Source organism: Schistocerca piceifrons, chromosome 3 (genome assembly GCF_021461385.2).
Source record: "Schistocerca piceifrons isolate TAMUIC-IGC-003096 chromosome 3, iqSchPice1.1, whole genome shotgun sequence".
In the NCBI taxonomy this organism is placed as follows: Eukaryota; Metazoa; Arthropoda; class Insecta; order Orthoptera; family Acrididae; genus Schistocerca; species Schistocerca piceifrons.
The window spans coordinates 736,680,533-736,703,081 of NC_060140.1; the positions used below are offsets into that span (position 1 = coordinate 736,680,533).

At 39.6% G+C, this 22,549-nt stretch overlaps 1 protein-coding gene across 1 annotated transcript in view; it reads right to left on the reverse strand.

Annotated features, from left to right (window-relative positions):
• Window positions 1–1,973: 1,973 nt before the first annotated feature.
• Window positions 1,974–22,549, reverse strand: part of LOC124789671 (lipid droplet-regulating VLDL assembly factor AUP1-like) — a 104,953-nt gene continuing 84,377 nt past the window's right edge. The window contains exon 9 of the mRNA XM_047257106.1: window positions 1,974–2,642. Coding sequence (XP_047113062.1) covers window positions 2,493–2,642 — 150 coding nt within the window. The 3' untranslated portion in view covers window positions 1,974–2,492. The remainder of the gene's footprint in view (window positions 2,643–22,549) is intronic.

Here is a 22,549-nt window from a genome sequence, read left to right on the forward strand (position 1 = left end):
TGTACTTTGTACGTGTACTACAGTAACAATGGGTTGTAAACCATAGTACAAGAGATGTGAAATGATTTTGCTGATCACTGATTACCCAGCTGTTTCTACGCTAACATGGTGTTGTGGATCTACATCTCATTCACAGTAATAAATCTGGTTGTGTTCTTTTTCATACAATTGATTCACTGCTGAAAAATTTTCACATCTGCTTTGTTCAGTACTCATACATACATAGCATACAGCATCCATATGCAGAAAACTTTCTCATTTTCCACAAAAAACATTTCACTGTCTCTCTTTTCCTTCCTCCCTTTTTTGGCTCTCTTATCACAGCACAAAACTACTCACTACAAAAGTATTCTTACATGCCATTATGTGCAGTAGAGAAATTTAATACAGAGCCACTTGAACATGAACATGAAATAGCTCTAAATCAAGTACATAATCAATTTCTATACATCATACTACCAGCAACTGACCACACGCTAAAAAATTTATGCTTACCAAAAGATAATTTTTCAAATGGCTGGACATTATGGCACTAAAATGTGACAAATCTGCCTCCTTCATGGAGAGAAGGTGGCAACGGGTGGGCAAACAGACGGGGGGGGGGGGGGGGGGGGGGAGGGACAGTATGTTTCCTCACAGTATTCACACATTCTTTGGAACATTTTCAACATCATGGTGACAAACTGATCGATTAGTCAGTACAAAAAAGTACTGGGTTACAAAATAAAATCTAAGAGAAGTGAACTATCAAGTATTTAAATAAAAGTTTCTAGGCTCTCTAACAGTTCAACAAAGAGCCAATTTCTTAATTACATATTGTCTTTGTTGTTTTATTTTAATTGACTGGTGTCAAATGGAACAGAGCAATTGCTTATATAATTGCTGTTAACCTTCATCCGAGACAGCAATTAAGATAACAACTAGTACTAACAGTAACAGTCATTATTACTTATATGCTCTTTACGAACTTTTGAAAGTTATTTGAATTATTGTAACAACAGATTTTAACTTTTAGGCAACACAGCATTTTGTTACACTTGACAACCTCTTACAAATGCAATCTGAAATGTAGAAAGACCATTAAATTAATTTCTTTTAGATAGCAATAACCTTAATTGAAGGTACTGAATTATTTTCATTATTTTACAGGGAACAGAATAAATCAAATTTGCGACTTCTGCTTCAATTTGTGACTATCTTCCTTGCCTTTGTCAACACATTTCAATATTGAGATATCACTGTATTTAGGAAGGAAAAGAAGCGCCATATGTGCAAGCAATAGCAATAGCACTAAAAAATACTCTTGCCTGCCTTTGTCCCCTCTCTAGAATCTGTCACAAAGAAGTCAAACATCAGAAGCCTGCTATTTTCATTGCAATGATTGTAGCCAGAAGGCTTTAACTCACAGGTGAGCTCAATGGCAACTCATTTTCTTTAAACAGTTATTTCATTACAATTTCATTCTTGAAAACTAAAATCGGTTATTTTCAGTGCAAAAATATCCTTTTAACAATATGTCAGATCATGAAAAGAATCTACACAAATTTTGAAACTGCATATAGCTTTTTATTTAAAGAGAATTTATTTTGTGTTAACGGAAGAAGGTATTTTTCTCTGCATATTTCTTATTTGCACTGACACTAAACAGTAAATTTTGTAAGACATGAATAACCTCCATTATCTGATTTAATTGTCAAGCTCAACCAACATCAATTTCCTATCAGTGATTTAAAAAAAAAAAAAAAAAAAAAAAAAAAAAAAAATATTTTCTGCATCTGAAAAGTCTTGCTCTCAAGGTCACACTATTTAATGCAAGGACATTATCTCCTGATAAAACTGTAACATTAGCAACTATCATTTAACTGCCCAATTTCATACATGTACTCGGTCCCTTGTTATGCTTAGCAATATTATAGTAGTGTTGATGTCTGCAACCAAAATTAGATACTGTATTATATTTCTTACATTGTAAGAAAAATGTTCTACACACTTTATTCTGTTTTACAGAAGTACAAGTAATAAATCAATAATATCTGAAAAATGCATAATTACTTCCGGCATCAGTACAAAATCAGTTGTGCATTAGCTTAAGACAAGGAATCCATGATTAAAATTTAAAATTAATTTTCCATTCAATATGTATTATTTTTCTTTCTGTTATATGCTTATGATGATGCAGGGTAATCTAAGTACAATTTTTATTCCCCACTAGCATTCTTCACGTCCATACAAGAAGACTGCAAGCAGTGTAATTTCATTCAATCGATTTTCGGTATTGTCTTCCAAGAGATCCCAAAATAGCAGCAATTGCCATTCAACACTAAAGATGTACATGACTTTCATACAATATTTACAAGTGGCTGTACAACACTCTACATAAAAAAGTCAGTCTCACACGACCAGGATTTTCCTAAGACACTGATTTTATGTCCACAGAACAACATTTTCTGTCACCATTTGGTAGATAACTGAACTGGCCATTGAAGTCTTGCTTAACAGTTAAGTCCCATTTTCAAACCATGTTTTTCTATGTACTTCTGACGAGCATTTTCTATAAGACGTGCTTTACGTTCATGAAATGACTGCATACGCTCCTGAGCAGATTTTGGGAAGCAAGGCGGGCAGCTTTCTGAGCTGGTGCTCTGCAAAAAGAAAAACAGAAAGTACATTAAGTGAAGAATTCTCATCTAGTATCAAGTAAGTTACTCTTCAAAATTTAAACTGCTAATGCTGACAAGGATATAAACAAAATGAACTGAAGATCAAGTGTTGCAGAAACCATCTTTCTATTTCGTAATGCATATTTTGGGGCAGATGTCCATAAAATTATAGGAACAAAAGCCCTGTCTAAAAGTCCACCAAGTGAAACATTACAGTTGTAGTTTCCTGATTTCCCACTACATTCCCTTTCACTAGCTTATGGTTCCCGTGTTGGCCACTAAATAGAGTGAACATGTTGCAAAAGCCTGTGTATTTCTCATCCTCCTCCTCCTCCTCCTCCTCCTTTTAGGTCTTTTCCATAACAAGTTTCTGTCGTGAATCAGCAAGTCTAAACATAGCTAGACCAATACAGAAATTGTACGATATGTATGACACAGCCAACTGCTTGCAACAGGATTTTACTTTAAACTGGCTTCAACTATGGGTGTCTTTATCAGAAAATCCAAACAATTACATGTAGTAACAGGTGAACAGATTTAAGAGCAACATATGCTTGTCATATAAAATACTTCATAGGAAGACAATATTTAAACCATATAAAATTACAGACATCAAATGGTTCAAATGGCTCTGAGCACTATGGGACTCAACTGCTGTGGTCATAAGTCCCCTAGAACTTAGAACTACCTAAACCTAACTAACCTAAGGACATCACACACATCCATGCCCGAGGCAGGATTCGAACCTGCGGTCATGCGGTTCCAGACTGGAGCGCCTTTAACCTCGCGGCCACTCCGGCCGGCGTACAGACATCAGAACTGAAAGTTGGTAATTGTCAGTAAAATTATGGCTACATGGTGTACAGTGTGTTATGCCATGTTTCTATAATTTTACTGACAGTTAGCAACCTTATGTCAGTTCCAATGTCTAATGATATATTAAGGTATTTCTAAGCACGAAGTAAATTTTTACTCTACTCTTCCCTTCTCACTGACATGGAATTCAGTCCAAAGGAAACAAAATAACATGGGAATGCAATTTAGAACTAAAGACAAACCCAAGTAGCTGATACATCGATCAATTCAATGATTCTGTGCTTGATTTAATTTGTAAACAAGTTCATAATGCACCTTAACATAGATGGCTTATCAATAGGAATGATTAAGAAGCTATATCAATTGAGACTATTTCTGGAGGACAAATTCTGTAAAAGTTATATGCTTAAATGAATTTGTAGGGGAGTTGGAATAGGTTTGGAAGATCAAGCATTCGAATAAATGAAAAGCACCAGTTTGCTTTTGTTCTACAATATTACTTTTATTGTTAACCAGTTTTCGACTTACAAGGCCATCTTCAGACATAGTTCAACCTCCTGATGCAACCTTGTCTAGTATTAATTTTATTAGTTTTGTTTATTAATAGAAACTGTTATGTAAGCATGCTATTCCTATTTTGTACTAAAGGTTTTCCTGTCTACTCCATTGTTATTTATGTACTGTTCAGTTTTTACTTTTTCATTGCAAAGATGTTTGAACATAGCTATTTTTTTTTTAAAAAAAAACCTTATAAGCCGAAAACCGGTTAACAATAAAAGTCATATTGGAGAACAAAAGCAAACTGGTGCTTTTCATTTATTATAATGTTGTTCGAGCAAGAACCAACAGAAGATTCTGTTAATATCAAGCATTCTAGTAAAGCAGACACTAAGTTTTGCAGTCAGACAAGATTTAAATTGCTTGAACAAGGAAATACTAACTGAAAGCTGCTTTAGTTTAGTTTATTTTAGTTATGTCATGTTCCATAGATCATTTTTATGATTATTTTATCGATGTGATATGGACCAAGTAAGATTACAAGATATATATACACACATATGAATAGTGCTAATATTAATATTACTGCAATTTTTAGTTCTACACATGCAACTACATTTAGCGGTACAATTTTTTTTTTTTTTTTACCATTTCTGAAAATGAAACTCTTCCATGGAATAGAAGGAGTTGTCCAAAAGAAATGATTTTAAGCTAGATTTAAAACTTGATCTGCTACCTGACAGACACTTTATGTTGTTGGGCAAATGATCAAAGATTTTTGTTGCTGAATGATGTACTACTTTTTGAGCAACTGACAGATTTAACAACGGATAGGAAAGGTCATTTTTCCCTCTAGTGTTGCACATATGAACATCACTGTTCTTTGCAAATTGAGATGGATTATTTATAACGAATTTCATTAGCGAATATATGTACTCTGATGGTGCAGTTAAAATACCTAACTCCTTGAACAGGTGCCTACATGATGTCCTTGGGAGAACACCACTAATTATTCTCACTGCTCTCTTTTGTGCAATCAATACTTTACGTCTAAGTGGTGAGTTACAACAGAAAACTATTCCATAAGACATTATTGAGTGGAATGCAAAGCACGTTAGGAGGCTGATATGTTTATTACCAAGACTAGCAATTATACAAAGAGCGAAAGAAGCTGAACTTAATTGTTTGAGAAGCTCAGTAATATGCTTCTTCCAGTTCAAGTTGTCATCAATGTGAACACCCAAAAATTTGGAGAAATCTACCCTGTTAAATGAGCCCAGTTCATGTGCCACATCAATTGTCAGTATGGTTCTATTTGGTGTACAGAACTGGATATAGTGAGTTTTTTCAAAATTAAAGGAGAGTCCATTTTCTGAGAACCACTTAATAATTCTTTCAAAGACATCCTTAACAATATCTTCAGCTTCTTTTTCTGGAATGGGATTTATTACAACAGTCGTGTCATCTGCAAAAAGTACTAGTTCGAATAGTTAGCCAGGCTGTTTCCTGCTCCTCCCACTATAAGAAATGGTCCTCACCATCACGATCTTTGCACAAGGCCCCAAGGTTTTCTGTAACATGGCTAAGCTTAGCACTAGGTTTCACAATGCTTGTGACCTGGTACTTGCCTCTTAGCCTATCCTGTAGCAACTGGCCTACACTTCTCCCATGACTGCTACCTAACAGCAGGACTCTCTTCTTTCTGCTTGACTTTACTCCCGACCTAGCATTACAATTGTTACTATGAGTCTCCTGCATCCTACTTTGCTCAAAAACAAAATGTTAGAATACTGAGTATTCATTATCAGCATATACATATACCTTCCTATTCAGCCACATGAGCATTTATATACAAATTTGAAATGTTGCTGAGTAGGTTGGCCATAATTCTTACTGATTTCAACAGATATAAAAGATGACAGACCTGCCATTTCTCTGAAGGACGTGTTGCCGACACATGGCCTAACATTAAGTCTTAGTGAGTACACTTGAGTAACAATCTTCTGCAACACGTATAGATAATATAGTGAGCAGTACAAATTATTTTGCTACAGATAAGTTCATATTAGACCTTAACAATATAATAAAGAGGAAAGTTGCTACTCGCCATATAGCACAGATGCTGAGTTCCAGATGTTGTTGTTGTTGTGGTCTTCAGTCCTGAGACTGGTTTGATGCAGCTCTCCATGCTACTCTATCCTGTGCAAGCTTTTTCATCTCCCAGTACCTACTGCAACCTACATCCTTCTGAATCTGCTTAGTGTATTCATCTCTTGGTCTCCCCCTACGATTTTTACCCTCCACGCTGCCCTCCAATACTAAATTGGTGATCCCTTGATGCCTCAGAACATGTCCTACCAACCGATCCCTTCTTCTGGTCAAGTTGTGCCACAAACTTCTCTTCTCCCCAATCCTATTCAATACTTCCTCATTAGTTATGTGATCTACCCATCTAATCTTCAGCATTCTTCTGTAGCACCACATTTCGAAAGCTTCTATTCTCTTCTTGTCCAAACTATTTATCGTCCATGCTTCACTTCCATACATGGCTACACTCCATACGAATACTTTCAGAAATGACTTCCTGACACTTAAATCAATACTGGATGTTAACAAATTTCTCTTCTTCAGAAACGCTTTCCTTGCCATTGCCAGCCTACATTTTATGTCCTCTCTACTTCGACCATCATCAGTTATTTTGCTCCCCAAATAGCAAAACTCCTTTACTACTTTAAGTGCCTCATTTCCTAATCTAATTCCCTCAGCATCATCCGACTTAATTCGACTACATTCCACTATCCTTGTTTTGCTTTTATTGATGTTCAACTTATATCCTCCTTTCAAGACACTATCCATTCCATTCAACTGCTCTTCCAACTCCTTTGCTGTCTCTGACAGAATTACAATGTCATCGGCGAACCTCAACATTTTTATTTCTTCTCCATGAATTTTAATACCCACTCCGAATTTTTCTTTTGTTTCCTTTACTGCTTGCTCAATATACAGATTGAACAACATCGGGGAGAGGCTACAACCCTGTCTTACTCCCTTCCCAACCACTGCTTCCCTTTCATGTCCCTCGACTCTTGTAACTGCCATCTGGTTTCTGTACAAATTGTAAATAGCCTTTCGCTCCCTGTATTTTACCCCTGCCACCTTTAGAATATGAAAGAGAGTATTCCAGTCAACATTGTCAAAAGCTTTCTCTAAGTCTACAAATGCTAGAAACGTAGGTTTGCCTTTCCTTAATCTTTCTTCTAAGATAAGTCGTAAGGTCAGTATTGCCTCACGTGTTCCAGTGTTTCTACGGAATCCAAACTGATCTTCCCCGAGGTTGGCTTCTACTAGTTTTTCCATTCGTCTGTAAAGAATTTGTGTTAGTATTTTGCAGCTGTGACTTATTAAGCTGATAGTTCGGTAATTTTCACATCTGTCAACACCTGCTTTCTTTGGGATTGGAATTATTATATTCTTCTTGAAGTCTGAGGGTATTTCGCCTGTTTCATACATCTTGCTCACCAGATGGTAGAGTTTTGTCAGGACTGGCTCTCCCACGGCCGTCAGTAGTTCCAATGGAATATTGTCTACTCCGGGGGCCTTGTTTCGACTCAGGTCTTTCAGTGCTCTGTCAAACTCTTCACGCAGTATCGTATCTCCCATTTCATCTTCATCTACATCCTCTTCCATTTCCATAATATTGTCCTCAAGTACATCGCCCTTGTATAGACCCTCTATATACTCCTTCCACCTTTCTGCTTTCCCTTCTTTGCTTAGAACTGGGTTTCCATCTGATCTCTTGATATTCATACAAGTCGTTCTCTTATCTCCGAAGGTCTCTTTAATTTTCCTGTAGGCGGTATCTATCTTACCCCTAGTGAGATAGGCCTCTACATCCTTACATTTGTCCTCTAGCCATCCCTGCTTAGCCATTTTGCACTTCCTGTCGATCTCATTTTTGAGACGTTTGTATTCCTTTTTGCCTGTTTCACTTACTGCATTTTTATATTTTCTCCTTTCATCAATTAAATTCAGTATCTCTTCTGTTACCCAAGGATTTCTACTAGCCCTCGTCTTTTTACCTACTTGATCCTCTGCTGCCTTCACTACTTCATCCCTCAAAGCTACCCATTCTTCTTCTACTGTATTTATTTCCCCCATTCCTGTCAATTGCTCCCTTATGCTCTCCCTGAATCTCTGTACAACCTCTGGTTCTTTTAGTTTATCCAGGTCCCATCTCCTTAAATTCCCACCTTTTTGCAGTTTCTTCAGTTTTAATCTACAGGTCATAACCAATAGATTGTGGTCAGAGTCCACATCTGCCCCTGGAAATGTCTTACAATTTAAAACCTGGTTCCTAAATCTCTGTCTTACCATTATATAATCTATCTGATACCTTTTAGTATCTCCAGGGTTCTTCCATGTATACAACCTTCGTTCATGATTCTTAACCCAAGTGTTAGTTATGATTATGTTGTGCTCTGTGCAAAATTCTACCAGGCGGCTTCCTCTTTCATTTCTGTCCCCAAATCCATATTCACCTACTATGTTTCCTTCTCTCCCTTTTCCTACACTCGAATTCCAGTCACCCATGACTATTAAATTTTCGTCTCCCTTCACAATCTGAATAATTTCTTTTATTTCATCATACATTTCTTCAATTTCTTCGTCATCTGCAGAGCTAGTTGGCATATAAACTTGTACTACTGTAGTAGGTGTGGGCTTCGTATCTATCTTGGCCATAATAATGCGTTCACTATGCTGTTTGTAGTAGCTTACCCGCATTCCTATTTTCCTATTCATTATTAAACCTACTCCTGCATTACCCCTATTTGATTTTGTGTTTATAACCCTGTAGTCACCTGACCAGAACTCTTGTTCCTCTTGCCACCAAACTTCACTAATTCCCACTATATCTAACTTCAACCTATCCATTTCCCTTTTTAAATTTTCTAACCTACCTGTCCGATTAAGGGATCTGACATTCCACGCTCCGATCCGTAGAACGCCAGTTTTCTTTCTCCTGATAACGACATCCTCTTGAGTAGTCCCCGCCCGGAGATCCGAATGGGGGACTATTTTACCTCCGGAATATTTTACCCAAGAGGACGCCATCATCATGTAATCATACAGTAAAGCTGCATGCCCTCGGGAAGAATTACGGCTGTAGTTTCCCCTTGCTTTCAGCCGTTCGCAGTACCAGCACAGCAAGGCCGTTTTGGTTATTGTTACAAGGCCAGATCAGTCAATCATCCAGACTGTTGCCCTTGCAACTACTGAAAAGGCTGCTGCCCCTCTTCAGGAACCACACGTTTGTCTGGCCTCTCAACAGATACCCCTCCGTTGTGGTTGCACCTACGGTACGGCTATCTGTATCGCTGAGGCACGCAAGCCTCCCCACCAACGGCAAGGTCCATGGTTCATGGGGGGGGGAGTTGCAGATAGGCACAACAAAAATACTCACACTACGAGCAGCAGCACCAGTGCATGATGGGAGTAGCAACCGAGTGGGAGTAAGGAGGAGGCTGGGAAGGGGAGGTGAAGAGGTGGAAGGGTAGGGGTGGCGGACAGTGAAGTGCTGCTGGCGAGCATGCAGGAACGAGGTGGAGATAAGGTAGGGCAGCTATGTGCAGTCGGGAGGTTAGAAGGATGGCAGGGGAAAGGTGAGGAGGGGTAGCCGAAAAGGAGAGTTCTGGGTGGTACTGAGTTATGAGGGTAAAGCTCCTCTGTGGCTGGACAGCGGGACTTCGGTAGGTGGTAGGAGACTGGAAAGATAAGGCATGAGAGATTTGTTTTTGGACCAGGTTGGGAGGGTAATCACGGTCTGTGAAGGCTTCAGTGAGACCCTCTTATATTGCCAGAGGGACCACTCATCACTGCAGATGCGACCATGGTTGGCTAGGCTGTATGGAAGGGAATTCTTGGTATGGAATGGGTGGCAGCTGTCTAAATGGAGGTACTGCTGCTGGTTAGTTGGTTTGCTTCACTGACTCTCCACAGTTCCTGTCCCTTCACTACATGGTGCCCTGCTTGTCACTATTGATGCCGCTTCCCTTTACACTAACATTCCTAATGCCCATGGCCTTGCCGCCATTGAACACTACCTTTCCCAATGCCCAATGGACTCCAGACCAACAATCTCCTCCATAGTTGCCATGACCAACTATATCCTCACTCACAATTACTTCTCCTTTGAAGGTATTACCTACAAAAAAATCCCGGGTACAGCTATAGTCATCTGCATGACACCATCCTATGCCAACCTATTCATACGCCACTAGAGGAGTCCTTCCTAAACACCCAGAATCCTAAACCCCACACCTAGTTCAGATTCGCTGATGACATCTTTGCAATCTAGATCGAGGGTGAGGACATCCTATCTACATTCCTCCAGAACCTCAACAACTTTTCCCCCATTTGCTTCACCTGGTCCTACTCAACCCACCAAGCCACCTTCCTAGATGTTGGCCTCCATCTCAAAGATGGCTACATCAGTACCTCTATCCATATCAATCCTACTAATTACCAGCAATAACTCAACTTCGACAGCTGCCACCCATTCCCTACCAAGAAGTCCTTTCCATACAGCCTAGCCACCCGTGGTCATCGCATCTGCAATGATGAGTGGATCCTCTCAAAATATACTGAGGGTCACACTGAAGCCTTCACAGACTGTAATTATCCATCCAACCTTGTACAAAAACAGATCTCGCATGCCTTATCTTTCCAGAGTCCCATCACCTCACAATGTCACATTGTCCAGCCACAGAGGTGGTATCCCCTCATAACTCAGTACCATCCAGGACCGGAGCAACTAAATTACATTCTCCGCCACGGTTTCGACTACCTCTCATCTTGCCATGAAATGAGAAATGTCCTGCCCTCTATCCTTCCCACCCCTCACACACTGGTGTTCCGTCATGCACCAAACCTACACAATGTACTCGTCCATCCCTATATGACTCCTACACCCAACCCATTACCTCATGTCTCATACCCCTCTAATAGACCTAGATGCAAGGCATGTCTCATACCCCTCTAATAGACCTAGATGCAAGGCCTGTCCCATACATCCTCCCATCACCACCACCACCACCACCACCACCACCACCACCTACTCCAGTCCAGTCACAAACATCACCTATCTCATCAAAGGCAGGATCACATCTGAAACCAGTCATGTGATCTACAAGCTAAGCTGCAACCAAGGTGCTGCCTTCTATGTGGACATGACAACCAATGAGCTGTTTTCAGCATGAATGGCCATCGACAAAACGTGCCCAAGAAACAAGTGGATCACCCTGTTGCTGAGCACGCTGCCAAACATGACTACTCCATTTCAATGAGTGCTTCACAGCCTATGCCATATGGACCCTTCCCACCAGCACCAGCTTTTCTGAACTGAACAGGTGGGAACTTTCCCTGCAATATATCCTATGTTCCCATAACCCTCCTGGCCTTAACCTTCGTTAGTCATTGTCCTCACCCATCCAGCTCCTTCCTTGTTCCCTGTTCCCATTCCAGCACTACTCAGCCCTCATTCCACCATCACACCCAGTCTTTTTACTTCTCTCCTTTTCCGCTATCCCCCCCCCTCCCCACCTCTCCCCCTCCCATCCCACTAACCTCCCGACTGCACATAGCTGCGCTACCTTATCTCCACCTCATCCCTGCACGCTCACCAGCAGCACTTAACTGTCTGCCACCCCTACCCTACTACCCTCCCCTTTCCCACCCCAGTCTACTCCTTACCCCCACCCAGTTGCCACTCCCGTCATGCACTGGTACTGCTGTTCACAGTGCAGCTTCAGTTATCTGAGACTGCGGTCGCACATAAATCCCAATATAGTGCAACACAGATCAGGAGTAGTTAAATTTACTCATTTATCCTGCCATAAAGTGGCTAGCGTTATAAAATCCCTAAAGAATTTAAGATCTGTGGGATGGGATGAAATTCCAACAAAAATAATAAAGGCAAGATGTGCTAATATTGTATCCCTACTTTGCCACAAAGTTCACCGCGCAATTATGATATAATTACTGCTAGGTTGCAGCAGTAATGAAAAAACAAGACAGTCAACGTGAAGTGTTCCAAACCTAGAAAATACATGATGAAGGGGCCCAGCCACCACCTTTTCTTGTGTCACTTATAAGTCAGTTTCATCTTTTTGCACGTATTTCCGCTGTACTGCATTTAGCAACAATATCAATTATCAACCTTTTACATTCAAACACTGAGTTTCGAAGAATATGCTCTGTTGTAACTGAGGAAAAGTTGTCTATTTCCAGCTAGTGAAATCTTATTGGCTGACGACTTGTTAAGTCACCCAATAGCCAGTGCAGACACCACACCACACTAACACATGGAAAGTGAGCTCACATACTGGATGTGTGGAGAGGAGGGAGTGGCCCTTCAACGACAGGAGTGCAGGAAGGGGAAAAGCATTTTGTGAAGTGCTGAAAATATACTTTTCATGCAGATGATGTGCTATGACAGAGATGTCACACAGAAATAGAACAGGGATTTTTGCGATAGAACATTTTAAAGACTTTCGTGTTCAAATCTAATATGATACCGTTGCTGCAACCACGTACACAACTCGCATGTATACTTCATACCACACACTGTAGATCATGAAGATTGGCAGCAGTGATAAAGGGCATGAAGTGAACTGTAGCATCTGAGCTTTCTTGCAAATTTTACACAGGTCACAGAAATTTACAGAGCAGACTTCTAATAAGCTTGTAACATCAATTGGGGAGTAAACTCATTTTTGCATGTGTGTGTTTCTCTCATGAAGCCTAAAATAACATTTTTAACAGTAGTGAGCATACAAAGTGCAGGTTGTAAGAAAAGCATTAAACAATAACAGCGATGGTGACAAAGTTCGTCATTAGTCAGGCTTCAGCTACCTAAGGCTGTGGTCGTGTGTGTGTGTGTGTGTGTGTGTGTGTGTGTGTGTGTGTGTGTGTGTGTGTGTGTGTGGGGGGGGGGGGGGGCTGTAATCTTACTTTGTGACAGCCTTTTTATTGTGCCTATCTGCAACTCAGCATATCCATTATAAGGTGAGAGGCAACTATCCTGTTCATAATATTGTTAAAGTTTGTCATTAAGTAGATGTCCACATTTATGCTTATGGTTTAATCGCTTAGCTGTTGGTACTTGGTTTAATTCAACATGTTCGTCAATTTTTGCTGTTTTCTGGGTGAGAACGAAGGATGATCTCTCAAAAATGCCTGTTTTGAACATATAATTTATGGTCAGGGCATGTTGGAAAATAGCTCAATTACCTTGTACCCAGATATCAATTTAAATTTTTTGACGAGTTTTTACTTGCTGTTACACATCCATGATATTTTAAGAACTGATGAAATTCATTACCACAGATTAGTGTATAAACATTGAATTGTACATTTAATTTCCTTCACTTAGACAGATTTTATACAAAGTATTGGAGAGGATTGTGATTTTTTATCATATATTCCAATTAAATGTGTTTTTATTTTGGGAGGTTTTAACATTTTCCTCAATTTTGTATCTTTCACTTCTGGACCACATGAAAATGTAAAATAGGGGTTTCACTGTACCAGTTTTTGCTAAAATATTTGAGCAAACAGTGTGTAATCGATTAGAGAAGTATGAGAAAAACCACAGCATTATTCTTGATTATTAGTGTGGATTTAGGACAGTTCAAAGCACTGTGCATGCTATGAATGAACTAATCACTAAAATAAGCAGATGCCTTGATAACAAAGAGTGTATATATGTTACCTTTAGTGATCTCACTGAAGTGTTTGATACAGGAAACCAGAAGCTACTGCTCCACAAAATAGCAGCTTATGGCTTCCATGGAAAAACTTTAAGCTGGTTCTTATCCTATCTCAAAAATAGAAAACAGAGGGTAGTTATAAAACAAACAGGTGAGAAAGCCTGTTCTAGTTGGAAGGAAATAGAAGCAAGCATATCCCAGGGGCCCATAATAGTTCCGTTAATGTTCCTGTATTACTTACACAATGTCTCATGAAAAGCAAAATCAGAAACCATTGTGTATGGAGATGACTCAACAGCAGTAGTTTGCTTTAAAAACAATGAAGACCTGGCACAGAATACAAAACAAACTCTTCAAGAAATAGAAAACTGGATAAATAATAATGCTGTGAAACTGTACATTACAAAAACATAAATTGTACCTATTAGGACCAAACTGCTGAATATATATCACAGTTAAATTATGAGGGCATAGAACTGACCACTGCGGACTCCATTAAATTTCTTGAAGTTACTATAAATAAGAACTCGTCATGAACTGATCTTGTGGATTGCTTAGTGAAGTGATTAAACAATTTTGTTGATGCAGTGAGGATTCTAAATAAAGTAACTGATTTAGTTGTGAAGGAAATTGTTTATCATCCCTATTTTATATCAGCTCTAAGATATGGCACGATTTTTTGGGGCATCAAAACAGGTAACCTCCTCAGTGTGTTCAGGATACACAAAAAAAAAAAAATCGTCAGGGCCTTGATGGGAACAAAAATCAGTCAATCATGCAAACCTTCATTTGTAAGCCTTCACTTAATGGCAATATACAGGGTGTTACAAAAAGGTAATACAGGATGTTACAAAAAGGTACAGCCAAACTTTCAGGAAACATTCCTCACACACAAAGAAAGAAAATATGTTGTGTGGACGTGTGTCCGGAAACGCTTACTTTCCATGTTAGAGCTCATTTTATTACTTCTCTTCAAATCAAATTAATCATGGAATGGAAACACACAGCAACAGAACGTACCAGCGTGACTTCAAACACGTTGTTACAGGAAATGTTCAAAATGTCCTCCGTTATCGAGGATACATGCATCCACCCTCCGTCACATGGAATCCCTGATGCTGCGTATTGTATCGCAGCTGTCCACAATACGACACGAAGTCTCTACATTTGGTACCGGGGTTGCATAGACAAGAGCTTTCAAATGCCCCCATAAATGAAAGTCAAGAGGGTTGAGGTCAGGAGAGCGTGGAGGCCATGGAATTGGTCCGCCTCTACCAATCCATCAGTCACCGAATCTGTTGTTGAGAAGCGTACAAACACTTCGATTGAAATGTGCAGGAGCTCCATCGTGCATGAACCACATGTTGCATCGTACTTGTAGAGGCACATGCTCTAGCAGCATAGGTAGAGTATCCTGTATGAAATCATGATAACGTGCTCCATTGAGCGTAGGTGGAAGAACATGGGGCCCAATCAAGACATCACCAACAATGCCTGCCCAAAAGTTTACAGAAAATCTGTGTTGATGACGTGATTGCACAACTGCGTGCGGATTCTCGTCAGCCCACACATGTTGATTGTGAAAATTTACAATTTGATCACGTTGGAATGAAGCCTCATCTGTAAAGAGGATTGACACATTGTTGGATGAACCATTCGCAGAAGTGTACCCGTGGAGGCCAATCAGCTGCTGATAGTGCCTGCACACGCTGTACATGGTACGGAAACAACTGGTTCTCCCATAGCACCCTCCATACAGTGACGTGGTCAATGTTATCTTGTACAGCAGCAACTTCTCTGATGCTGACATTAGGGTTATCGTCAACTGCACGAAGAATTGCCTCGTCCATTGCAGGTGTCCTCGTCATTCTATGTCTTCCCCGGTCGCGAGTCATAGGCTGGAATGTTCCGTGCTCCCTAAGATGCCGATCAATTGCTTCAAATGTCTTCCTGTCAGGACACCTTCGTTCTGGAAATCTGTCTCGATACTAACGTACCGTGCCACGGCTATTGCCCCGTGCTAATCCATACATCAAATGGGCATCTGCCAACTCCGCATTTGTAAACATTGTACTGACTGCAAAACCACGTTTGTGATGAACACTAACCTGTTGATGCTACGTACTGATGTGCTTGAAGCTAGTATTGTAGAGCAATGAGTCGCATGTCAACACAATCACGAAAGTCAACATTACCTTCCTTCAATTGGGCCAACTGGCGGTGAATCGAGGAAGTACAGTACATTCTGATGAAACTAAAATGAGCTCTAACATGGATATTAAGCGTTTCTGGACACATGTCTACGTAACATCTTTTCTTTATTTGTGTGTGAGGAATGTTTCCTGAAAGTTTGGCCGTACCTTTTTGTAACACCCTGTATAAAATACTCCTCTTTGAGCTTAAAACACACACACACACACACACACACACACACACACACACACACACACACACACCTTTTAGACGGAAAATCTTTTACACAGGCTAATGACACAAGGCGTCCATGTTACCTTGCCATAGACTCAGCTTATTTGAAAATACACTGTATTACATGACTTTGGAGATTTGCCATAAAATACAGTCCAAGTTCAAGCAAGGCAAGTTATAAACCACATCAGTAAACACTGGAAAATATTTAAAAAGCAAGTGTTATTAGAGTGTGTAAGATTTTATAAATGAGGAAGGCAAGTAGAGGATATTAATTTTTTTCTACTTTATATTATGAGCTCCTTACATGTTTTTGTTCTCTTTTAATAGAGGTATGGATTCTTCTTATACGTGCCCATATCTATAAACTATAAAAACAAAAATAAAAAAATAGAAAGAAGCTGTTTGAAAAAATTTAAAAAAGAGGAAGAAATATAACATGTATTTAGCTTTTTGTGGTGTAATGTGCTTGTGTGTGCATGCAGAAACCTTCTTTTCATGTATGTTGATTTTATAGATACCTATGTAGACACAGAACAGTATTCATTGACAAGTCACCATCGTTTCCATCAAGTAATTGTATATAACATATCACGTGACAATAAAAATTCTACTCTATTCCCACAAATGCTTGTGCCATGATGCTCGATGAACATGCATTACTTACCTGGATAAAAGATATGGTAAGTGCAGTTGAATGTTACAAAAGAGCAAATGGTGCAAAGCAGCAAAAAACAGATACACATCATCTTGAAGCGAGTGGTCTTGATGAGATGCCAGCAACTGTGTCAAGGGTTCCACATTGGCCACGAGACAGACAGAGGGAGAGGCCCATGGGGACTCAGTGACACTGATCAAGGCCAAATACCTGAATTCTGGTTTTAGTGGGTCACCATTAAGATGTTGCCTCACTGGAGAGTATCACACATGTCACAAAACATCTCTGCATTATGAATATCCTCATTTACTACATACGCCTATATGTGTACAGTGGGTACTACAAAATCTGATTCCGTGTTAAGTAAATCCAAGAATAGGCATCAGTCGTCAGCATCTCTTGTTATAAACAGGAGGCTGAGAATTGGGTCCCCTATTACACATCAGATGCAAGGTTAGCCTCTAAGATCTGCAATCAAGTAGCAGTCCAAAGTGGCACATCCTGTTGGTAATATCTTGCTTTCTAGATACAAAGGGCATTCTGATGTTCAATTTCAGTTTGTCACAGAAGTGATCCTCCAATATGCCCTTCAGGTTGAAAGACACTACTGGATGAAAGATCACAACGCTTTAATTCCATCATCTGTTGCTACATGATTACAATCTAAGATCCCACAGTCACAAGTAAGCTGTAACAGTAAAAATGACTGGCTGCAAAGTGCTGTTTCTGCTTTGTGTAGATAGTAGAAATGAGAGTAGTTTGAGTTGTGCGATACGGTCAATGTGAATGAAAATTATATAGAAAACAAAGAAAACTGTCATTCTAACCTCACAGTAGGACAAAAACTGAAGAATGTTTCCTCAAAATGATACAAGAAATGACAGGTCACATGCTAGTAGAGTCTGATATGAGAAAACAACATGTATATCCTTAACATACTGCTCCACCAGGAAGAAAAATAAAAAGAGAAATCTGACTTGGCAATGCTGAAAATTAACTATAAATCAAAGTATGTTTTACCAAACGACAAATAAATAGGATATGACACTCCCAAACTGCTTAAGAACCTCAAGTAGCCATTAACTATTAAAAGACCAAATAAAAAATAGGTTCAAAGCTAAGAAGTATGAGACACCTAAGGTAAGAAACCGCAAGTACAGGAAGATATGCTAGATTTAATTAAGCAACAAATTCAACATTTTGGAAAATGAAGATTAAACAGATAGAGATAAAAGTGATAATTATTTGATGAAAGAATTTATCCAAAAGGTACATGACGTTGCAGCTACAAAGAGACTAAAATAATGCAACATCTCAATTAGAAAAAAGAAGCTATTAAAGAGCAGATGAGAGTTTCAAACAGACAATAATATGATCATCACAGAACATATTATACTTCTTGTTGTTGTGGTCTTCCGTCCAGAGACTGGTTTGATGCAGCTCTCCATGCTACTCTATCCTGTGCAAGCTGCTTCATCTCCCAGTACCTACTGCAACCGACATCTTTCTGAATCTGCTTAGTGTATTCATCTCTTGGGTCTCCCTCTACGATTTTTACCCTCCACACTACCTCCAATACTAAATTGGTGATCCCTTGAAGCCGCAGAACATGTCCTACCAACTGATCCCTTCTTCTAGTCAAGCTGTGCCACAAATTTCTCTTCTCCCCAATTCCATTCAGTACCTCCTCATTAGTTATGTGATCTACCCATCTAATCTTCAGCATTCTATCCTCTTCTTGTTCAAACTATTTATCATCCATGTTTCACTTCCCTACATGGCTACACTCCATACAAATACTTTGAGAAACGAATTCCTGACACTTAAATCTACACTCGATGTTAACAAGTTTCTCTTCTTCAGAAACGCTTTCCTTGCCACTGCCAGTCTACATTTTATATCCTCTCTACTTCGACCATCATCAGTTATTTTGCTCACCAAATAGCAAAACTCCTTTACTACTTTAAGTGTCTCATTTCCTAAACTAATTCCCTCAGCATCACCCGACTTAATTCGACTACATTACATTATCCTCATTTTACTTTTGTTGATGTTCATCTTATATCCTTTCAAGACACTGTCCATTCCATTCAGCTGCTCTTCCAGGTCCTTTGCTGTCTCTGACGGAGTTACAATGTCATCGGCGAACCTCAAAGTTTTTATTTCTTCTCCATGGATTTTAATACCTACTCCAAATTTTTCTTTTGTTTCCTTTACTGCTTACTCAGTGTACAGAATGAAGTAACATTGGAGATAGGCTACAACCCTGTCTCACTCCCTTCCCAACCACTGCTTCCCTTTCATGCCCCTCGACTCTTATTAACTGCTATCTGGTTTCTGTACAAATTGTAAATAGCCTTTCGCTCCCTGTATTTTATCCCTGCCACCTTCAGAATTTGAAAGAGTATTCCAGTCAACATTGTCAAAAGATTTCTCTAAGTCTACAAATGCTAGAAACATAGGTTTGCCTTTCCTTAATCTATCTTCTAAGATACGTCATAGGGTTAGTATTGCCTGATGTGTTCCAACATTTCTACAGAATCCAAACTGATCTTCCCTGAGATCGGCTTCTACCAGTTTTTCCATTTGTCATATTTAACTTAACAAAACTATTAAAATATATCTCCAAGAGGATGTGAAAACAAACAATGAAATATGATAAGAGAAACAACTGGAAACAACAACAGTATGAAGAAGACAAAACGTACTTGTTCTGGGAAAATACCCCATTTTGTCAGCTAAATGTCTGTAATTTGTAGATTTTGAGAAAGCTTCAACAGTTTCAAGTAAATCTTTACTAACAGCTCCCGAGGAAAACAGTGTTGATTCAATTTACAATATCATAATAAAAAACAAGTTGAGTCTACAGCTTTCATTAGATCTCTCCAGATTAGTGAGAAAGTCAAAATTAAAGTGGAGTCCGATAATAAGACTTCACATCACATAACCAAATCTATTTTCATCAGTTCCCGAGGAAGATTTCAGGTGTTAAAATTGGGAAAAAGAAGAAGAATACAAGTTAATGCATCATTCTGAATCACTTTCTGTGGATTACAATGCACTATTTGACTCCAGTGAAGATAAACTTAACGGATTTGTGAGCTTGAAAGTAGTCCTGAAATCCAATTAAAATAAAGTATACTCAACATATCAAAAAGAATATAGTGCGAATCAAAAATGAAGTCACAGAACCAGTTTACAAGTTTTAGTATTTGTGACAGTTGAGGGTAAAAAACTACTGCATCAACAGGAGAAGAAAGGAGGGAAAAAATGAGTGAAAATGGAATGCTGTGATTTTGGTAAACTAAACAGAATTTTCGGAACTAATCTTCCAATGTGTCTGAAAAGGAAAGTTAAACTTATGGCAATAAAATAGATTTTTAATAAGAGAATCATTACAAAAAATTGAATACTTAGCAAGTAATACAGGGGTCACACTAGCAATTACTTGGTGCAACAGCAAATCACTGATCAGGTTCCATGTGGGCAAAGAACACACAATTGTAGCTGTAATGAAACAGAAATGGAGGTAGGCAGGACATTTAGCCAAGTGAATGGATGGTAAATGGACCAAGAAAGTTCTTTCTTGCATACCAAGATATAAGAAAACACTGAGACAAAAATCGAACTGAAGATGGGTAAATGACAGAAGAAATGCTGGAGCAACAGCGGTGCCTACAGGTGAATGCCATAATACATACATCAAAAAAAGTTTTGCATTACCTCAGTTCCGAGATTTCTGGAACCTGTACACGAAATTAGAATGGAGATCAACATAAACATCATTTCTGCCCTTTTTATTGCTCATGAAAACCACACACTGCATGTTGTACCACCATACAGCGAGACCTTCAGAGGTGGTGGTCCAGATTGCTGTACACACCGGTACCTCTAATACCTAGTAGCACATCCTCTTGCATTGATACATGCCTGTATTCGCCACGGCATACTATCCACAAGTTCATCAAGGCACTGTTGGTCTAGATTGTCCCACTTCTCAACGGCGATTTGGCGTAGATCCCTCAGAGTGGTTGGTGGGTCACGTCGTCCTTAAACAGCTCTTTTCAACTTATCCCAGGCATGTTCGATAGGGTTCACGTCTGAGGACATGCTGGCCACTCTAGTCGAGCGATGTCATTATCCTGAAGGAAGTCATTCACAAGATGTGGATGATGGGGGTGCAATTTGTCATCCGTGAAGACGAATGCCTTGCCAATATGCTGCTGATATGGTTGCACTATTCATTGGAGGATGGCATTCAGGTATCATACATCTGTTACAGCACCTTTCATGACTACCAGTGCCAAACATCGGCCCAAAATAATGCCGCCCCAAAACAGCAGGGAACCTCCACCTTGCTGTACTCGCTGGACAGTGTGTCTAAGGCGTTCAGCCTGACTGGGTTGCCTCCAAACACGTCTCCGACGATTGTCTGGTTGAAGGCACATGTGAAATTCATCAGTGAAGAGAACATGATGCTAATCCTGGGCAGTCCATTCGGCATGTTGTTGGGCCCACCTGTACAGTGCTGCATGGTGTCGTGGTTGCAAAGATGGACCTCACCATGGATGTAGGGAGTGAAGTTGCGCATCATTCAGCCTATTGTGCACAGTTTGAGTCGTAACACGATGGCCTGTGGCTGCACAAAAAGCATTATTCAACATGGTGGCATCGCTGTCAGGGTTCCTCCGAGCCATAATCCGTAGGTAGTGGTCATTCACTGCAGTAGTAGCCCTTGGTCAGGCTGAACGAGGCACGCCATCAACAGTTCCTGTCTCTTTCTATATCCTCCATGTCCGAACAACATCGCTTTGGTTCATTCCGAGATACCTGGACACTTCCCTTGTTGAGAGCCCTTCCTGGCACAAAGTAACAATGCGGACGCGATCGAACTGCGGTATGTCTAGGCACAGTTGAATTACAGACAACATGAGCCATTTACCTCCATCCTGGTGGAATGACGAACTGATCGGCTGTCAGACCACCTCCGTCTAATGGGCACTGCTCACGCATGGTTGTTTACATCTTTGAACAGTCTATGGGACTGTGTCTGCGATACAATATCCACAGTAAATGTCTATCTTCAGGAGTTCTGGGAAATGGGCTGATGCAAAACGTTTTTTGATTTGTGTACATTGTAAGATACCACTTCTCCTTCCAATATTAAAGGGTGTTGACAGTGCGTTTCCATTACTCAGAAAGCTGAGCCACTGAACAAATTTTTTGAGGAATTACAAAGAGTGTTATTTTACATTTTACAATGTATTTCACTGTGCTTTAATTCTTCTGTTCCATGTATTGTACAATGCCTGAATGGGATGTGGTGATACCAGAGTGATCTGAACCACAGCTGCTGTCAGGAGACAAAGATAACACACCTATGAACTACACCCAAAAAATGGTGACAGCTGTGATTCTTACAATGCTTGTGAAGAGTTAAAATATACTTCTTGGTCTGTAGAAAAATGTCTGTACCTACTTATTCTGTAGAAAAATGTCTGTATGCATTTTTAAGTCAACATACTTCAATGAAAGCAGCAACAGTATTTAAATAGTACCACATCAAGCAATTAAAAGTGAAAGACTTGGATAAGTTAAAATACCAGATGAAGATTTTTTAAATATATTTTTGGAAAACATAATTATTTCTCTTGCACCATTACCTACCTTAAAAGCAGGGATATTGCTAGGGCTGCTCACAGCCTATTAAAGAATTTTTAGTA